Below are 18,006 nucleotides of genomic sequence, written 5' to 3'. Positions count from 1 at the left end.
TACGTATTGATATGAATTAGATATCATTTGAAAGGGCCCGCATTTGCAATTTTCCCCCGGGGCCCGGATTTTCCCCCGGGCCCGGATATGCTCTCTACGGCCCTGTCTGCACCTCTGCTTTATTATTATATTTTTTCATATTCTTTCAGTTAATAAGTGTCTAAAAAAGTTCTCATTTCAAATTTTCGATTTCAGTACCCTGTGATGTGGATGCCAACTGCCACATAAACGCCACCTGCGAGTGGTACGAAAATGAAATGCGTCATGCTTGCACCTGCAATCACGGCTTCCAAGGCGATGGCTACAACTGCGAAATCATTGACAATTCCTGTGCCTATGTAAGTTTTATCAAATCACAACAAAAGCGAGACTATACATAAACAATAAATAAATTAATCTTCCGCAACTAGAATGCTGATGTTTGTGATCCACACGCCTATTGCGAATACAATGAGTCCCGTTGCATCTGCGAGGATGGCTATGAAGGGGATGGATACCGCTGCCAACTGGCACCCGATTGCCGTGACAATTCTACCTGTGGTCAGAATGCTTTCTGTGACGCTGGCGTCTGTCAGTGTCTAGCCGGGTATGAGCGTGATGTATCGGATATTTGCGTGCCAGCTGGTCGTTGTGGCCCAGTCTTCTGTGGTGCAAATGCGATCTGCAAGTGGGACTCCATACAAGGGGTGCAATATTGCGACTGCATTGAGGGTTATGCGGGTGATGCGTTGGAAGGTTGCCGCAGTATACCGCCGCCGTGCAATGTGCGAAATAATTGTGGTGTACACGCGACCTGTGAGCCTACCGAGTGAGTGCATTTAAGAGTGACGAAAAGTTTTGGTTGTTTTCTAAAATAGTTTTAAAAAATATTAAAATTTTTCTGCAGCGATCCTGCCAGGTATGAGTGCCAGTGCAATGCCGGTTTCCACGGTGATGGCTATGTTTGTGTGGAGGATAAGAACTGTCTGAATACGCCACAAATGTGCGACATGAACGCCAAATGTTTGTCCACCAACAATGGTTTGGTCTGTGTCTGCAACCAGGGTAAGTGAGAAGAACGAAAATATAAACTATTCGACGCAAGTTAGAAAATGCGTGCGCTGCGTTTCCATGCGCGTCAGCATACCCCCTTCAAATCAAATACATTTTCTCTATTGTTGTTTTTGTAGGTGAGGTCATTCAAACGTTATTCAGTTAATTTTTATTTTTTCCTTTTTGCTCATATGAAACTGTACGCGGTCCTTCGCTTTTACAATGCGTGCAAAAGCAGTAACCGAAAATGGCCAAACCCAGCAATATATTGAAGTAACCATTATTGCGATCCCAAGTGAGCGGATGCAGTAGAAATTCACGTAGGCCACCCATTGTTGTCATTTCTGGCTTTTTCGGAGGGAGCCCACCTTTTATTTGCGGCCCCTTTACTTTCAGCGTCGATGGTGTTGAGAAGTTTCGTTTAAGCTTCGCCGGTTGCGGGGTTGGCAATTTCTTCGGTGAGAGACCGTGTATTGTAGTTAGTTTTGCCAAATAATGAATTTTACACATCAAATTTTGAGAAAACATTTTTTCAAATATGGAAAAACTGCTTATATCGAAAATGTTGAACAGACACTGAAAGATATTTTGAGTGAAAGCTAAAGCTCAGTGAAAATAGAATTTTTTGTATGCAAAGCAAATAGAAGAGGTTTCAAGTATTCTGAGAAAGATTAGAGCGAATTGCGTTGCGTTGAAATCTTTGTGACTCATTTTTGTTGGTACTAGTGTTTTCGACTATTTATATGACAAACTCAGCGCAAAGGCTAAATATTCCACTATCTACTTGGAAGTGCCAGCTTAGACCAAATTTCGTCGAGAAAATGAGTACATTAACAAAGTACCTAAATGTGGCATAAAGCCTATGAAGTGGGTACAAGTTGCTAACACGTTTTCCTGGTTCCTACGTCAGCTTAACAGTGGGCATAATGCAGAATACCGTCTAATGAGTCTACATGGCACGAAGGTGGGTTTCCTACCTAACGATTTCTGTCTCAGTTTTAGCTTGCCAAGACGCGACACTGATGCTTCCGAAAGTAATTTTCCAGATGCTTAGCGGCCCTAGACATAGCAAGTGTATCCTCCATACATTGCGTTGGCAGCCACCCAATCTAACATGCGTTAAATTGACGTGCAATGAATGTCGAATAATAGTTCGACTATTTATGGGTTGCTGAATCTCGTGAGCTAAAATGAGGCGACATCAGCTGGCATACCATGGCCGTCTTGTGGTTTGTGCACTTTGTCAGTTTCATAGCTTCGTTCATTACTTCCCTCCAGTCCCCAGTGCCCATATTGGATTAAGTACTTGCCAGACAAACGCTTTATATTTTCTCAACAAGGTATCGTTATTTTGTTTCCAAGTGTTGCCGGCTAGCGATTCGAGGAATTTTTTGAGGTTACGATTGCGGTTATAGAAGGAAATTAGCTGTGGAAACATCCCAACATTTATATTTTTGTTTAGCTTTATTAGCTTTTTTATTTTTGATTAGCTTTTTTAGGGCTTACAACGAAGAGCTTCCAAATACTTGAATTATCAAGCGAATTTAACTGCGATCGAATTTTTGCTTTCAAATGACTAGGAGTATATGTCTTAGTTCGTTTAAAGCTTGAACAAATTTACGCTGTAATATTTTTGGGCATTTCTGTGTAAGAAACTAGTCCACGTAACTTTTTTTATTATATCCAGTTGAAAACTTTGTTTCGAAAAACTTTCGACAATTATTCTAAATTCAATTCTAGTCACGTGTTCTCCTTCATTTCAGGCTTCTATGGCAATGGCTCTATTTGTTTGGAACGCCAGCAGCACGAATCGGGTTTTCTGCTCGTGAGTCAAGGTGTAGTTATTGTGCGCGTACCGCTGAGTGGTAAAAATGTGAAACCAATTTCGGTTGCTTCAATGGCTATTGGACTTGATAAGGATTGTGTCGAGGGACGCATTTACTGGGGTGATATTTCATCAAAGAAAATCATCAGTGCCAAGTATGATGGAACAGATGCCAAGACATTCTTAGAAGAGGGTGAGTAAAATGTGAAAGAGGGTTTAAAAACTTCTTGCAAATTAAGGTTTTAAACTTTAAATCCTCACTTTCGTTTCTTTAACAGATATTGAATCACCAGAAGGTATTGCTATCGATTGCATTTCTCGACGCATCTATTGGACGGATTCAGTGAAAGACACCATTGAGGTGGCCAGTTTGGAAGATCCCACATTGCGCGCAGTGTTGGTAAATAAGAATTTGGTAAATCCTCGTGGCATTGCCGTCGATCCGTACAGAGAGTAAGCGCAGTGACATAGATTTTAAAAGTTAAATAAGAAACTGATTGAAAAAAATCTTTAAAAATCTTTTAGAAAACTCTATTGGTCCGATTGGAATCGCGAATCGCCAAAAATCGAAATGGCTGATCTTGATGGCACCGGACGTGAATTGTTGTTGGGGAGTGATGCTGTCAATCTACCCAATTCACTGGTCATACTCGAAAGCAGCGGTGAGCTTTGCTATGCTGACGCTGGCACGAAGAAGGTGGAGTGCATCGATTCCTACTCGAAGCAATTGCGCACGATTTCCAATGACCTAACCTATCCATTCGGCTTGACGTTCACACACAATCAATTCTACTGGACTGATTGGACAACGTAAGCGGCTAACATTTTTATTTTAATCTACAATCTATAATTCATTATCGCAAATCTAGAAACTATAATTTCTCAACTACAATTTATAAGCTGCAACCTATAATCTATAAATTATAACCTATAATTTTTAACCTATAGTTCATAACCCTTAACCTATATTCTATAACCGGTCAACCGGTCAATAATCCCCCATACTTATTTTTCATTTATATTTTAGCAAAAAGTTGGAAAGCGTCGACACTTTCGGCAACCGCCAAAAGGGCATTCAGACGCCTTTCTTCGGCAGCCACAAAATGTACGGCATGACTGCCATCGAGGATAGCTGCCCTCAACTTACCAGCGCCTGCCAGATCAGCAATGGTGGCTGTGTTGATGCCCGAATTTGCTTGGTGAACAGCAAAGCGCCTTCGGGCAAGAGCTGCAAGTGCACCACTAAGTCGAAGACCTGCAATGTGCCGCAATATGGTGTGCCATTTTAGAGCAGCGACGATTTCTTTCTTATATATTTAATAAATCCAAACACTTAAAAACTTAATTTATTCGAATTTTCGCCCTTAATGCAAACATTTTTATTACACACAACAGCAACTTAAATTTATGGCACAAACTTCATAACTAAAAGATGTTTTTTTGTTTTTAATAAAGCGATTTTTTGTATTCACGTAAATTATATACACACACATGGAAGATGAAACAAAAAATTATTTATAAATGTAAGCTAAAACACCAATGATTTATTTTTTTTTGTAATTTTTTATAAATACGTGTGAGTGCGTAATAGTCCATAGAAATGTGTTCGAAAATATATTTATATATTTTTTGGTAAATCTAAGAAATAGAGCGAAATACATATCTACAATTTTTGGAAAACTATGAGTTTATTTTTAATATTTATGAAAGACAGTGTACAATTTCACGGCTCGACCAATGTTCATATCCAAGAAGGCATTCACTGAGAGAGTAACAAACTAACCGAATTGCTTTAGGCAGTTTAATCGACCATTGCTAGACAGTGATTGCTTGGAGAGTGATCTGCGACAAATTGTGCAGATAAAAATAAGATACTCAAAAATCCTCCTATAGAGCAATTGAGCAGAGAGAAGAAAACCATGCCACCACACAGAAACTAACCGGCTTGTGCGAACAACGCAGTTCCAGCACGGACCGCAAGAATCAGCAAACTGTGGTGGAGTTATGATTTTGAAGACTTCGTTTATTTAGGAAGCAGCATCAACACCGAGCCTTGAAATCTAGTGGAGAATATCTCCAGCCTTGAAATCGAACGGAGAATATCTCTTGGCAACGAGTGCTGCTTTGGACAATGGAGGCAATTGTGTAGTAAAGTCGGTTCTCGTCGAATATAGCTAACACTTTTTAAGTCCCTCATTATGCCCGTCCGAACGTATGGTATAGAAGCTTGAACGATGACAATAACCGCTGAGGCGTCCCTTGGAGTGTTTGAGAGAAATATGTTGCGGCAGATTTGTGAGCTTTTGCACGCCGGCAATGGAACAATGAGTTTTGTGAGCACTAAACACTATCTTATGTGGGTTTATAGGATTGGTGACGCGAATATAAAGCCTATCCCTCCCAACTGCTAACCCCAATTTCATATGGTACTACCTACCCAAAACGAACGAGGCTCTAGCGACCAAGCATATGCAGCATAACCTTACGAATTGCGATAAGGAAATGCTCGCGCCAGCTTGAGGGCAAAGCTGGTAGCCCCGGAATCTTGCTGGGATGCGGAAGGCCAATCCCGTACCCATCTTAAAGTTCATAGATTAACGAAACAAAGAGGCCTTTTGTGCCTTCCAGAAGACACGCGAACTATAGGCCGATTTCCAAACTTTCCACGGTTTCAAAGCACTTTAAGTATATTGTAGAAAAAATTATATCTCGCTGTAAAACGTAAAAACCAAAACCCCTGAAATCGAAGAAAACGGTAAGCAAAACTTTTACATTCAACCGAACTTGGCGCGCTTTTTCGGTCTTGGTTCGTGCGGCAGCTTCTATTGAGATGATTGAGCTTTGGTTTCCACGTCATAACCATAAACCTACGATTTGTCACCAGTTATGACCCTCTGGAGCAAATTTAGGTTGTCGCGGACAGAGTTCAGATGCCAACATTTCATTAGCAACATTCATGCGATGCTGCTTTTGGTTGAAATTGAGCAGTTTTGGTACGAATTGTGGGGCGACCCGTCTTATGCCGAAGTCATTGAAAAAAAACGAATGGCAGGGGCCAATCGATATGTTTAGGTCCTTAGCAACTTCTCTAATGGTGATTTGAGAATTGGCCAAAACCATTTTCTTCACTTCATCAATCTACCGGATCATCGGCATCACCCTTAACAGTTGTTAAAGGGGAACTGCACAAATTATTTCTCAGGAAAGCGCAGAAAATATGGAGCTCCATTTATTCATGTGGTATTTCGAAAACCCTTTGGCCGCAATACGATATACGAAGGACTCAGAAAGTCATTATATTTTCAAACTTGTAGCTGTGTTTACCGGTTACTGGACGATCGGCACACACGCGGAAAAGCTAGGGTTACCATTTAACCCCCATTGCAGAAGCTGTGGGGACCTTTCAAAGAGACTGTAGAGCACTTTCTCTGCAAATATCCGGGTTTGGCAGTTAGATGACTAAGGTTGCTGTGCGGGTGCTCCTTTCTTCGACAGCCTAGGGTAGTGCGCCAACCTCAATCCAATCAATCTCCTCCATTATACCAACAGCTCTGGATGGCGGTAGGTATCTGCCTGTTGGAGGTCTCATAATGGTATCAAAACGGCGCTTCTGTGCTACTTGAGGAGTGCCAGACTGGTACTTCACCCATTTCTCCTACCTACTTACCAAGTACTTTGTAGAGAAAGATGGTATTAAGATATTGCAGGATCATTGGAATAAGAATACTAACTAGAACAAAAAAAAAAAAAAAAACCGTAGCCTTCAAAAATTACGTTCTCTTCTTTTTGCTCTCTTACTTTTCAATCAACCAGCATCATCATCATAGCATCACAGTTCGGAGCGAACCACTGCTTCCGTTATAATTTCCCTCCACGTCACTTGGTCATCAGCTTTTCGTTTGATATCAGATTTGTCCATAGTTCTTAGGTCTCCTTCTGTGTCATTTCTCCATTTTTTTCCAGCTGATCTCTTCTTCTCTCGCCGTGTGGAAGATCTTTTTTACAGTTTTATCGTTGCTCATTCGCAGAATACCAGCGAACTATTTGCGCATTAACTTATCTGATAATATTTGCAACTCTGACCTTTGATATGTGTGACTTTTCAATCAACCTGTACTTTTATTTAACTAACTTATAAGTATACATATATATCTAAATATGCACGAAAACAGTACTAAAGTAAAAGTAGTAGGCAGTGCCTTCAATTTTCTTTTCCCGTTTTGGATCCCCTTTTTAATACCTTGCAATGCATGATCGAAGTATGCTTATTACATTTGCTAAAGTATTATCAGTAGAAGCTGGGGCTTAAAGACTAAACTTGCACTATGGATGTATACCGTAAGACCGATGATGTCACACAGAGCATTAATACGGTGGCCTGCATTAAACAAAGAGTACAACGTTAGGTGGCTAACAAGCGTACAACAAGCAGCCCACGCAGGAATAACTGGAGCTATAGAATCTAGTCCAGCAGAGGCACTTAATGTCAGATTCTACCTGTTACCAATAGACTTACAACTATGAAAAATAGCTACGAATTGCGCCTTCTGGATAAAAGAAGGTGGTTTTTGGAATGCTTGGATTTTTGGTCGTAGTGTTGTTTTAGACACTCAAAGGTTTAGTAGCAACTCATCAGATTTTACTACTGCTACTTCAGACTTTAAAATAAAGTTAAACGCAAAGTTCCTCACGCGAATGAGATTTTAATTCAGTAGTCAAAGAGAATACAAGTGCACTTTACACTGACGGATCCAAGATAGCTAGTGGCGTCGGCACCCATGTATATTCGAAAGGCCTCGAAATTTCCAAGTCTTTTTTACCTAAGGAATCGTAAAAGTGTCTTTCAAGCAGAAGTTCTTAGGATAAGAGAAGCTTGCAGGATAATTTGAAACCATCCACAACAATTAACACAAATATGTATTTTTTGAAATAGTCAAACAGCTATCTTAGCTTTAATATCAACTACAACCAACAGAAAACTTAATGCTGCAGCGCATACAACAGACGTCACTCTCCTCTGGGTACCTGGCCATTGGAACATAGAAGGAAATGTGAAAGCTGATAAACTGACAAGACAGGGGACATCTTCTAACGAATCCGAAGCGGTAGAAATTGTCTGCCCGCAAGGCGTGCACAAAAGGGAGATCTTTTCGCTATTCCTGAAGCAGGCCGTTGACAGATGGACTAACACGAATACCCGCAAAATAACTAAACAAACGTGGCTTAATTTAAAAAAATTGAGAACTGACGAGCTGTTAAGAAAGCCATAAGCAAATATATTCAGAATTACGTCGCCTACTGGCCTGTGAGAGACAATGCCACGAAGATGGGGTGGCCGAACAACCGTAGACGGAGAAGAATCTAAAGAAACAGTCTCCCCTATCTGTGTGAGTACTCAAGTCTGAGTGCTTTATGACGTAGAATGCTTGGGGAGTTCTCGATAATTAACTTGAAAAAAAATTGGAGAAAAAAATAGACGAATAGATTCACATTGAAATGGAAATGGTTCGACTAATAAAAAGTAGTGGTTCTACAAGTGGTGTATTAAAGTGGTGCTACTTGGATTTAGGCTATGCCACTCAGACAACACCTGCCCTACCATCACCACCACCATGCCTGTTGAAAAAGTGAGGTTATGTGTCACATATAAATTTAGTATCGTCACTTCATGCTTGCCATCGACTGTAAACTCACCACAAATGACGTTGGCGCCCTTGACGTTCCACAGACTGTCAGTTCTGCGTTACCGGAGAAAATTTTTTATGCCGTTACAATAACAAAGGCACCAACACCTTTCTTTCATAATAAAATTTGCATAAAATTAGGAAACTTCAATGAATACTTCTTTATTTATTTAATTTTTTCATATTTTCTCCAAATTACATTGTTTTTCACTACCAATTAAAATTTTTATTATTTTTTTTTTGTTGCACCAAATTTCATTTTAAATTGCATTTTATAGATACATTTACAACGTTAACGTGTTGTGTTTTTAATTAAACTTTTTTTTCAAGTTGAACTACTTACAATTTTTCTGTTATAGCTGCAACAATTACAGTTACTTTTTATTTATTGAATGATTTTGTTCCTAATTCGCTACTTCGTATCTCTAGAATTTAATTGGTTTAGATTTTTTGTGATATACTTTCTTTCTTTCTTTTAAATATGAGTACATGCAAATATATGCACATTTATATAATATACATATATATATATATACATATTTTATTTTTATATACTTATTTATTACATAATAATAATTGATTGTTTTTTATTTATTTATTATTTCTTTATTATTTTCTTATTTAATTTATTATAACTACTTTTTTATTATTTTAGAAATTGCATTTAATATCTTTCCATATATTTTTTACTTTACTTATCAGTTATTTATTTTTTCTTTACTTATGCATATACAATAAATAAATATATATATTCTATAGTTTCTAATAGTTATTTACATTTTGTTTTAACTTGCTAAGTGTACAGGTGACCTAATGTGCTGCATTTACATATAAATAAAAAAAAAAACAAATCAGAAAGGCGTACAGTTAAAATTCGTATGTATTTAATGCAAAAAATGCACTGAAAATAGGACACAAAGAAACTTGAAACGACTTTTTAAATCTTATAATTGCACGTTTTCCTAATTGTTATCTAAATTTTGTTCAAATGTAATTTTGTATCTTTTTTTGCCTACAAACTATGCGCCAATATGCTCTTGTTAATTTCAATTTAGGTTGTTCCTCTTGCACTTAAATTAATTTTTTTCGCAATTTAAATAAAATTTCATATTAATTTAAAATTCTAGGTGCTATAAACTAACATTTTTTTTTTTCATTCAAATAAATATCTCTAAACGTGATTGTGAATTGATACTTGGTATTTAAAAAATAGTTTTAATTTTACTTCAAAGCGCTACGCATTGACTTTGTGGGTTTCTTGCGTATACTAATGGTAATAGATGTATATATATATATATATATATATATATATGAGTGTGTATGTATGCCTTACTTTCTCTTAGTAGTACTCGTATAAATCTACTGTATTATATTTATTTACATTTATATATTTCTTTTCCGTTTTATATATTTACAATATGATGCCTATATAACTTGTATATGTATGTGTGTATGTTAAGTGCAGGTGTATCAAATTTCCATGTAAGGTTTTTTAGGTGCATATACAATATATACATAATACAAATACATATTTATATGTACATGTATTGAATTAACGTAATTTCACTAGCTCTATGCGTACTTAATCCTACAAGTTTGTTTAACACCGTGAAAGGCCTTATAGCATACACAGATAGGAGCATCTACTAACACATCGATTTGCAGTTTCCTCAACCAATGGGTTTAACAGTCCTTTAACAGTTTAACCTCAACACTTCAACACCGCTTATTGCTAATAAAATTCATTCTCTGAAGTTTCGTTTCTAAACTCTATACTTACAGTTCTTAAACAAAAAAGAATTATAACTAAACACAGTTTATGTTTTTACTTTTCGCTAATTTTGTTGTTGTAACATCATTTTACGTACACATGTAGATCTTCGTATTTTTACAATTTCTTCTTCTGATCATTTCATACCTAATTTACTACTTTCGTTTCATGTAAAGCAATTATAGTATACCAAAGCGTTTATCAGTTTTACCAAAATGTTTCAATTCTCTCTTAGCATAATTCTCTAATCCATTCAATACACACTCTATGTACCTACTCGTATGCACATACCTACATACATGCACACATGCCTATATATTTATGCATAAAAATAGTAGCGTGCTTAAGCTAAGTATTATTTATTGCACTTAAGCGTATGGATTACTGCTACGCTAGTATGTGTAATACCATTGGTGCCTCTACAAATATTTATTCCTTTGAATATCTACAGCGATTTTTTTATATATAATTAGTATATATGCGCACTACATTATTCTATTTCTTAATTTATAGTCTATTTGCACCTAGCCCTAAGTGCGGTTTATGTGTAACACAGTTAAAAACGCATTTAAATGCTTAAATTCCTATTCAATTGTTGTAACGCAACTCTTTTTCAAAGGAATGTTAACTTAACATTGCCGGCTTAACAGAAAATGTTGTGCTAGCAGTGATTGCCGTTTTACGAATGTAAACAAATTTTATAAGATGCATACTCTCAGGGGCAAACAAAAGCGGAATTGTTATTTAAAATTTGTGTGGTAAAGTTCGCATGCAGAACATGAATGACGTTTTTATTTATTTTAGCAAAAATATATAAAATAAAATTAAAAAAAATATATATATTTGCTCATAAATGAATGTTAATATATTTTCTGATATAAAGAAAGTCAAAAATCTTATTATTATTAGGAAATATAAAAATGCCATACAACCGAAAACATGGAACTTGCAGACGATTTATTTAAATAAAAATAGAGCAAGCCTCGAATATAAACAAAATAAGCCTTTTTAATAGAAACGTTTGATATTTCTCCACTTTAAAAGAGCGAGCATTTTATTGCAGCTAAATTGCTGAGGAAATTAGGCTATTAGTTTCTTTTTAAAAATTAGAAATTGGCTGTGTTTTCCAAAACTTGTTTATTTTTTGCTAACGATTCTTATTAGTTTTTGCCATAACAGATGCTATAAGTAAATAAAAAAAAAGTTTTTATTGTTCAAAACTAATTACAGAATACGTAGAACAGAAAGTTGTTGAAGTTATCGAGTGCAATGCTTAATCTTGGAGAGCATTGCTGCCATTAAGCCAGACTATCACCGAACAGCAACAAAAGGAATTAGGGGCAAATTTGCTACTCGTTTGCTCTCTTGCCGTACTAAAACTTAGAGTAAATTTTAGTGGCACTTTGCTACCTTTTGGGCGGTAGGTAATTCAAGTAAATGATATAAAATATTTACCTAGCTTAGATACTTTATCTTTCTGCACTTGAAACTTACGAAAAAAATCAGCCACTAGCAGGGAACGCCTTTTAAGGCTGAAAAAGAAAGTCTTGTAAAATGAGTGTGACCACTTGCTTACACTTTCATGATTACTAACATACAAGGTGGCGCAGAATTAATCATCAAATTTCAATTCTTTTACGAAATTAAAAAATGATTTTGAGTGATGGAAATCTTTATTTTCATCTTCACGCACTCCATTACTTGTCCTTTTGTATACTGCAGCTGTTTAGTTTACAAGTGTCAAATATGATTGACGTACGACGCCATTTGGAAACATTAATTTTGCGCCATCTTGCAGTTAAAGCCATTTTTATGTTCCTTCTGTTGGGGTTCCCATTTGCCATTGCCGTTTTGCGTGCCTTTTATCGCATTTAAATATGGCTACTTACACTTCATAGCTTTGTATGCTTTGCTCTGTCCGTGCTTCTATTCCGTATATACGTTTTTGAAGAAGAATGCAGTAATTCTGAGCTTTTAGAAAGCACAAGGTATACCTAACTTCGTTCAGGTCAACGAAAATCTTATTTATTTTGCATGCTTGTTTGCCTTTTCGTTATCTGATACGCTTAACACTCAAACCTTATCGACGTTAACTGGTCCATGAGTTGAAGAAAAACGAAATGGTTTTGAGAAAAGTCACGGATAAAGCATTTAAGCCATTATTCGACTATATGATTTGATTGGCGATGACCAAAACACTCTAACACATTGGGACGAGATGCTTTATTCCAGTAACTACCTGAACTGTCAAGGGCCTCCTGCTTCATGTTAAAACTTGAAGTTGGTGTTTTCAAAATTGAAATCGAAAATATAAGTATATCAAATCCTTTAGCAATACCGAAAAGGTGAGAAGTAACGTTGCAAGTAGCGACTATACGCTTGATTCTATAAAAATGTCACTTGCTTTGGTAGTGCGGTTACCCATTGGTCGTTTCAATGCCTTGATTTTGTACAAGAAAGGGCACAGTTTTTATAGACAGAATAAAATAAAAAAATCTTGTTTGTATATCTGCCAGCAGCGCTGTATTTTTGTGCTTAGAGGTGACATTTTTGCCGATATATAAAGGAATATTGTCACATAAAAGAGTAAAAATAATAAGCAGAAAAATGCTAGAAATAATAGAACGATGAGCTGATATTAAGAGAACAGAAAAAGGAAATAAAATGCTATACTTTTTATAATATAAATTTATAAAAGCAGATACTCCTTTATACCACGTCTGTGTGGAGAATAAAATGCTTCCGACGGTACTGTGCACATTACTTATACGCCCGGTCGAATGGCATACTCGTATGACTTTTTATCTATAGCCAGTCACAAGTAAATAGCCATCTAAGTATATTTGAGAAATAATTACGTTATAACAAGCAATATTTAACCTCTGAGTGCATATTTGCCTTCTGTTCACTTTGAAGTCGGCTCGTAGATATCTCGCTACAACATTAAGGTGCAGACAAAAATTAGATGAGATGAGCTCGGCTAAACACCTATTAAAGGATACTTTATATGCGTGTTTGTATGCTACAGTGCTTATTTTAAGTTGTAAAAAATGAGTATTTGCTGGACCCATTGGCTTATGTGTAATATTGATTTATATACGTAGCGCATTTTCTTGAATACTTGTTTTTCGGCTTGGGCAGCTATTTTTTTATGACTATATATGTAACTGAGTTGAAAATTTAAATCTTTGTTAAAATTATAGTTTCAAACTTTTTATTTTCTTCTCTATAGACTAATCATGACTCATTGCCTAGTTCTGGCATATTGCAGCTACTGTAATGGGCCTAACCAGAGAGTTCTTCCAATACATTTATTTGATTTTTTTGAACACATAAAAACAAAATTTCAATTTTTTTTAAATAGTTTGAAAATTTTATCGTCAGTTTTCTAAGAGTAATACTTTTATTTTGTATATGTATTAGTAGTATTTTGCATGCATTTCATAAAATTAATGAAACCGTCAGTTTTCAGTGAATAGAAGTTTAAAGCCAAATGGCTTAGATTATTTTTATTTCGTGCGGAATGTTGGTATACTTGTAAGTCTATTAAACACCTTTTTATGCATACATACAGAAATTTGTTTAGTATATACAAACTAATACTCCTTCACCTTTTATAAACTCCTGTACAGCTGAATCGATTTCCATGATCAATATTCATGCAAATAAGTGTGATGATATAAAACACAGACATGCATGAAATATTGAAATTTGGCACAACTAAATAAACAGGTTGACGAAAAAAGGTGAGTCAAGTTACCTCCAGGAAACAACTTGCAGTGAACTCTTTACGTCGTGGACTTCCCTGTATTTATCATGCCATGTTCTGGTTGAGGTAAGTCCAGTAGAATTCATTGCCTTCATCCTCGCTCAGATTTGGTTCTGCTGCATTGATGCATTCTAATATAGGTTTCTTACATATCTCTGTTACCTTTGATTGCAACTGATTCCACTCGGTAAAAAATTAATCAAAAGCTAATGTTTGTGTGAACTGCTGGTTTTTCCAGCAATCAACAGCAAAATTACAGTTTAGGGGATAACCTGCATCATTTCTGAATATCTTTGTGTGTTTTTCTCTCTGTTAGGAGTTGCTCTTAAAATTTTGTTTACTCTTTAGAGTGCCCCATATAAAAATTTCGGTGCTCAGTATATCGAAGTGTTCAGTATATGGAGTGTTCACTATATGCAGATACGACTTTACTGTATATGCAAATATGTGGCTCTTTTGATAATTTTCATTTTCAATGAAAAAAAGTTAATTGAATATTTTTAACACTTTCTTCTGGTTTTGTAAAAACTTAAAAAAAAATTATAATAATTAAAATTTGGTAGTTTTTCGACTTTGGTTTTGTAAAAATAAAAATAAAATTTAATTTTATTCTTTTAATATTAACAAAAGTTTTTACCTGTGAAATCTGATTCACAAAAAAATTAGTTGAACATGTTTTTGGCTTCCTTCTGGTTTTGTAAGAACTTAAAACATTAAAAAAATAAAAACAACAAGAAATTTATAACATCTCTCAAAAGTTGATGAAAATGTTACACTGCCTGCAGTCTACATTGCTTAAACTTTTTGTCTTTAAGAGCGACTCCTTACAAGAGTTCCTAAGCTCAATAAATTTGGTAAGAGATAGTTAGCTGCAGCAATTTGATGTGAGGTACAAGCAAAAAATTCCTTTTATAATTCAAACTTGATGCTTTGGCTATTTAAGTGCCATTTTTTGAATACTGGTTTTAATATTTGCGAAATTTGAATATTTTAGTAAGTTTTAATAGTTGAATAGTTAGGACTGCGAATAGTAGACTACGAAATACAGGAAATGTTTGTTGGAAGTACTAAAGTGGTAAAGTGATGAAAGCAATCTTAATATCGAAAAATCGAGGAAGCCGATAAAAATAGTAATAAATGGATCGTAAAAATAATAAATCGACAAAAAATTTACCACGGATTAAAATTAATTTTTATGCTAAAATTTCAGTCGATACTTTTATACGACGTAAAGTAACATTAGTTCTGAAAAATTGATTAAAGATCGACAACGAATGAAATAAATTGATAAAAAAAATAATAGAAATGGATAATCGACTGAAAATAATACCCAAGCGTGCTTATTCTCTCATATCTACGGCCGCCGTAGCCGAATGGGTTGGTGCGTGATTACCATTCGGAATTCACAGAGAGGTCGTTGGTTCGAATCTCGGTGAAGGCAAAATTAATAAAAAACATTTTTCTAATAGCGGTCGCCCCTCGGCAGGCAATGGCAAACCTCCGAGTGTATTTGTGCCATGAAAAAGCTCCTCATAAAAATATCTGCCGTTCGGAGTCGGCTTGAAACTGTAGGTCCCTCCATTTCGTGGAACAACATCAAGACGCACACCACAAATAGGAGGAGGAGCTCGGCCAAACACCTAACAGAAGTGTACGCGCCAATTATTTATTTTTTTATTTACCTATGTATATACTAATGAAACGGAATCTTTGATTTTCTGAAAAACCGATTAAGAATCGATAATTAAGGTAATGCATTGGTAAACGATTTCTAAAAGTAAATAATCGAAATAATCGAAAAAGTAAATATTTTTTATGATAAAATTTATTACGTTTGTAAAATTGTTATGCTATGAAAAGTTGGTACTAATTTAAACGAATCATTAATTTTCTGAAAAATTTATGAAAAATTAATGTAATACAATTTTTAGAACTAAATAATCGAAAAAAGTCAAACAGTTTTTAGGTAAAAATTTAATACTTTTGTAGTATTGCTATAAAAAGCCGCTACTAATTTAAAGGAATAATTAATTTTCTGAAAAATCTATGAAAAATCGATAATTAATGTAATACCCTTTTTGGAAGTAAATAATTGAAACAAAATTTGAATTTTTTTTTAATTTAATACTTTTGTAATATTGCTATGAAAAACGGCGACTAATTTAAATGAATCATTAATTTTCTGAAAAATCTATGAAAAATCGATAAGTAACGTAGTAAATCGATAGAAATGGATTATCCATATAAAATACCTGTTACGTCTTGTTTACTCGCAGTGGAGCTTAACGTATTTGGAATATCTTTATAGTACTTAGAAAATTATCAGAACAAACACTTGGTAGTGACAGTAGTAATTTGTCATTTGCAGATTCAATGAATAAAAACTCAACTCGTCGAGTTCCTAAACAAGAAACAAAAATAGTTTTTGGGATAACGCAGTGCAAAATTTTTACGAAAATGATACTCAACATGAACGACTGCTAATAATCATGGAGCAGGTTGTGTTCAGGGTCAGCTTCATTTTTATTTTAACCTAAGCGATAGAGTAAGTCGTACAATTACGTTCCACACATATCGAACCTCCGTTAGCTAGTACTTCCCTATATGTTTTGCTATAATTTTAATTCTAGTTATATACTAAAGTAGTAAATAATAATAATAATGACTGCTGATACTATTATACATGCAGTCCCTCGAGAATTTCGTGTTTCACTTACATACGAACTATACTTAAAACTAAATTACTTTTAAAATTGTTTTGTGCTTTGGCTATTTTAAGTTCACCATTCATTTGTACAATTTAATTTAATGGTTTTTGCATTGATTATTCATTTATACGCTACCCTACAAGTTTCTTAGTTTTATAAGATTGCAATAAAAATAACGCATTTTTCTTAATTCTACGCTAAGATTAGTTTTTATATACATTTTGTGACTTTTTCTACTTTTTTTCTCAAAACTATTAAAAACTTATCATATTATAATGATACGAAGCAATTTTTTGTAGGTCTTAAATTTGTAAGTAGCTTATGCGCATCCACAATTTTGAAATAAGTAGAAATTACTTTCAAAAAAAAAAAAAGGGGGAAAAACTGAAAATGGACTTCTAGAACAGTAATCTGTGTCACACAGTCCATTTAATAGCTCGATAATCGTGCTAAGTGTCTTAGCTATGCCAATGACCGCCTTATAGCTGTGATCTGACGACGTTAACATTTGATTATAAGGTGTTGGTTTACAGCGCTGTTACGCGCTAACAGAATATACTTCTGTTACTGTAGCAGAGAATACTGCAGTATTCCAAAATAAATTGAGTCTCGTTAACTTTTATTTTTATTTTTAAAAACTTGGATGATCCTTTTCATTGCATTCCAAGTATTAGAAGTCAACTGAACTTACGAAAACTATAGAATTATATACACTAGTTAGAAAAAGTTTGCGGCCTTTAAACTAAATATTTAAGACGAAGATTGAAAATAATTTATTTCGATCAGAAAATTAGGTTCAATTTACATATTGAAATCCAGTTTTAATACAAAAAAAGTTTTGAATTCAATAATACAAAAACAAAAACAAAACTAACAAAAGACTATGACCAGCAGAAAACACTTCAGAAAAAGTTTGCGTACAAAGAAATTAACGAGTTTTCTAATATTTACCACAAAATTGAGGGAACCAATGATTAATATGATAGCTTGTCGGGTATCCTTTACGTTTTAGAACAAAAACAAAAATAACAAAAGACTATGACCAGCAGAAAACACTTCAGAAGAAAGAAGTTTGCGTACAAAGAAATTAACGAGTTTTCTAATATTTACCACAAAATTGAGGAAACCAATGATTAATATGATAGCTTGTCGGGTATCCTTTACGTTTTAGAACTTCTGCTAATCGCTTCGGCATTGATTTAACTAATCTTGTTGTC

The 18,006-nt window shown here is 34.9% G+C and overlaps 2 protein-coding genes across 2 annotated transcripts in view; one reads left to right on the top strand and one right to left on the bottom strand.

Moving 5' to 3' along the window:
- LOC128866916 (nidogen) overlaps positions 1–4,526 on the top strand; it is a 32,922-nt gene extending 28,396 nt beyond the window's left edge. Inside the window, exons 6-12 of the mRNA XM_054107968.1 lie at positions 196–338; positions 411–808; positions 887–1,044; positions 2,796–3,050; positions 3,136–3,310; positions 3,383–3,667; positions 3,885–4,526. Of these exons, the coding sequence (XP_053963943.1) occupies positions 196–338; positions 411–808; positions 887–1,044; positions 2,796–3,050; positions 3,136–3,310; positions 3,383–3,667; positions 3,885–4,146 (1,676 nt within the window). The 3' untranslated portion in view covers positions 4,147–4,526. The remainder of the gene's footprint in view (positions 1–195; positions 339–410; positions 809–886; positions 1,045–2,795; positions 3,051–3,135; positions 3,311–3,382; positions 3,668–3,884) is intronic.
- On the bottom strand, positions 1,155–1,627 carry LOC128866917 (uncharacterized). Its single transcript, XM_054107969.1, has one exon. It carries the CDS (start codon positions 1,558–1,560, stop codon positions 1,195–1,197), a length of 366 nt encoding a protein of 121 aa, XP_053963944.1. The 5' UTR covers positions 1,561–1,627; the 3' UTR covers positions 1,155–1,194.
- Positions 4,527–18,006: the final 13,480 nt, after the last annotated feature.

This window comes from Anastrepha ludens, chromosome 6 (genome assembly GCF_028408465.1).
Source record: "Anastrepha ludens isolate Willacy chromosome 6, idAnaLude1.1, whole genome shotgun sequence".
In the NCBI taxonomy this organism is placed as follows: domain Eukaryota; kingdom Metazoa; phylum Arthropoda; class Insecta; order Diptera; family Tephritidae; genus Anastrepha; species Anastrepha ludens.
The sequence above is the reverse complement of the archived record's forward strand: the minus strand, read 5'-3'. Positions and strand labels throughout refer to the sequence as shown.

Excerpts from the sequence above, each read along its gene's own strand:
- LOC128866917 (XM_054107969.1), bottom strand. The coding sequence starts at position 1,560 with ATGTTTTCTCAAAATTTGATGTGTAAAATTCATTATTTGGCAAAACTA.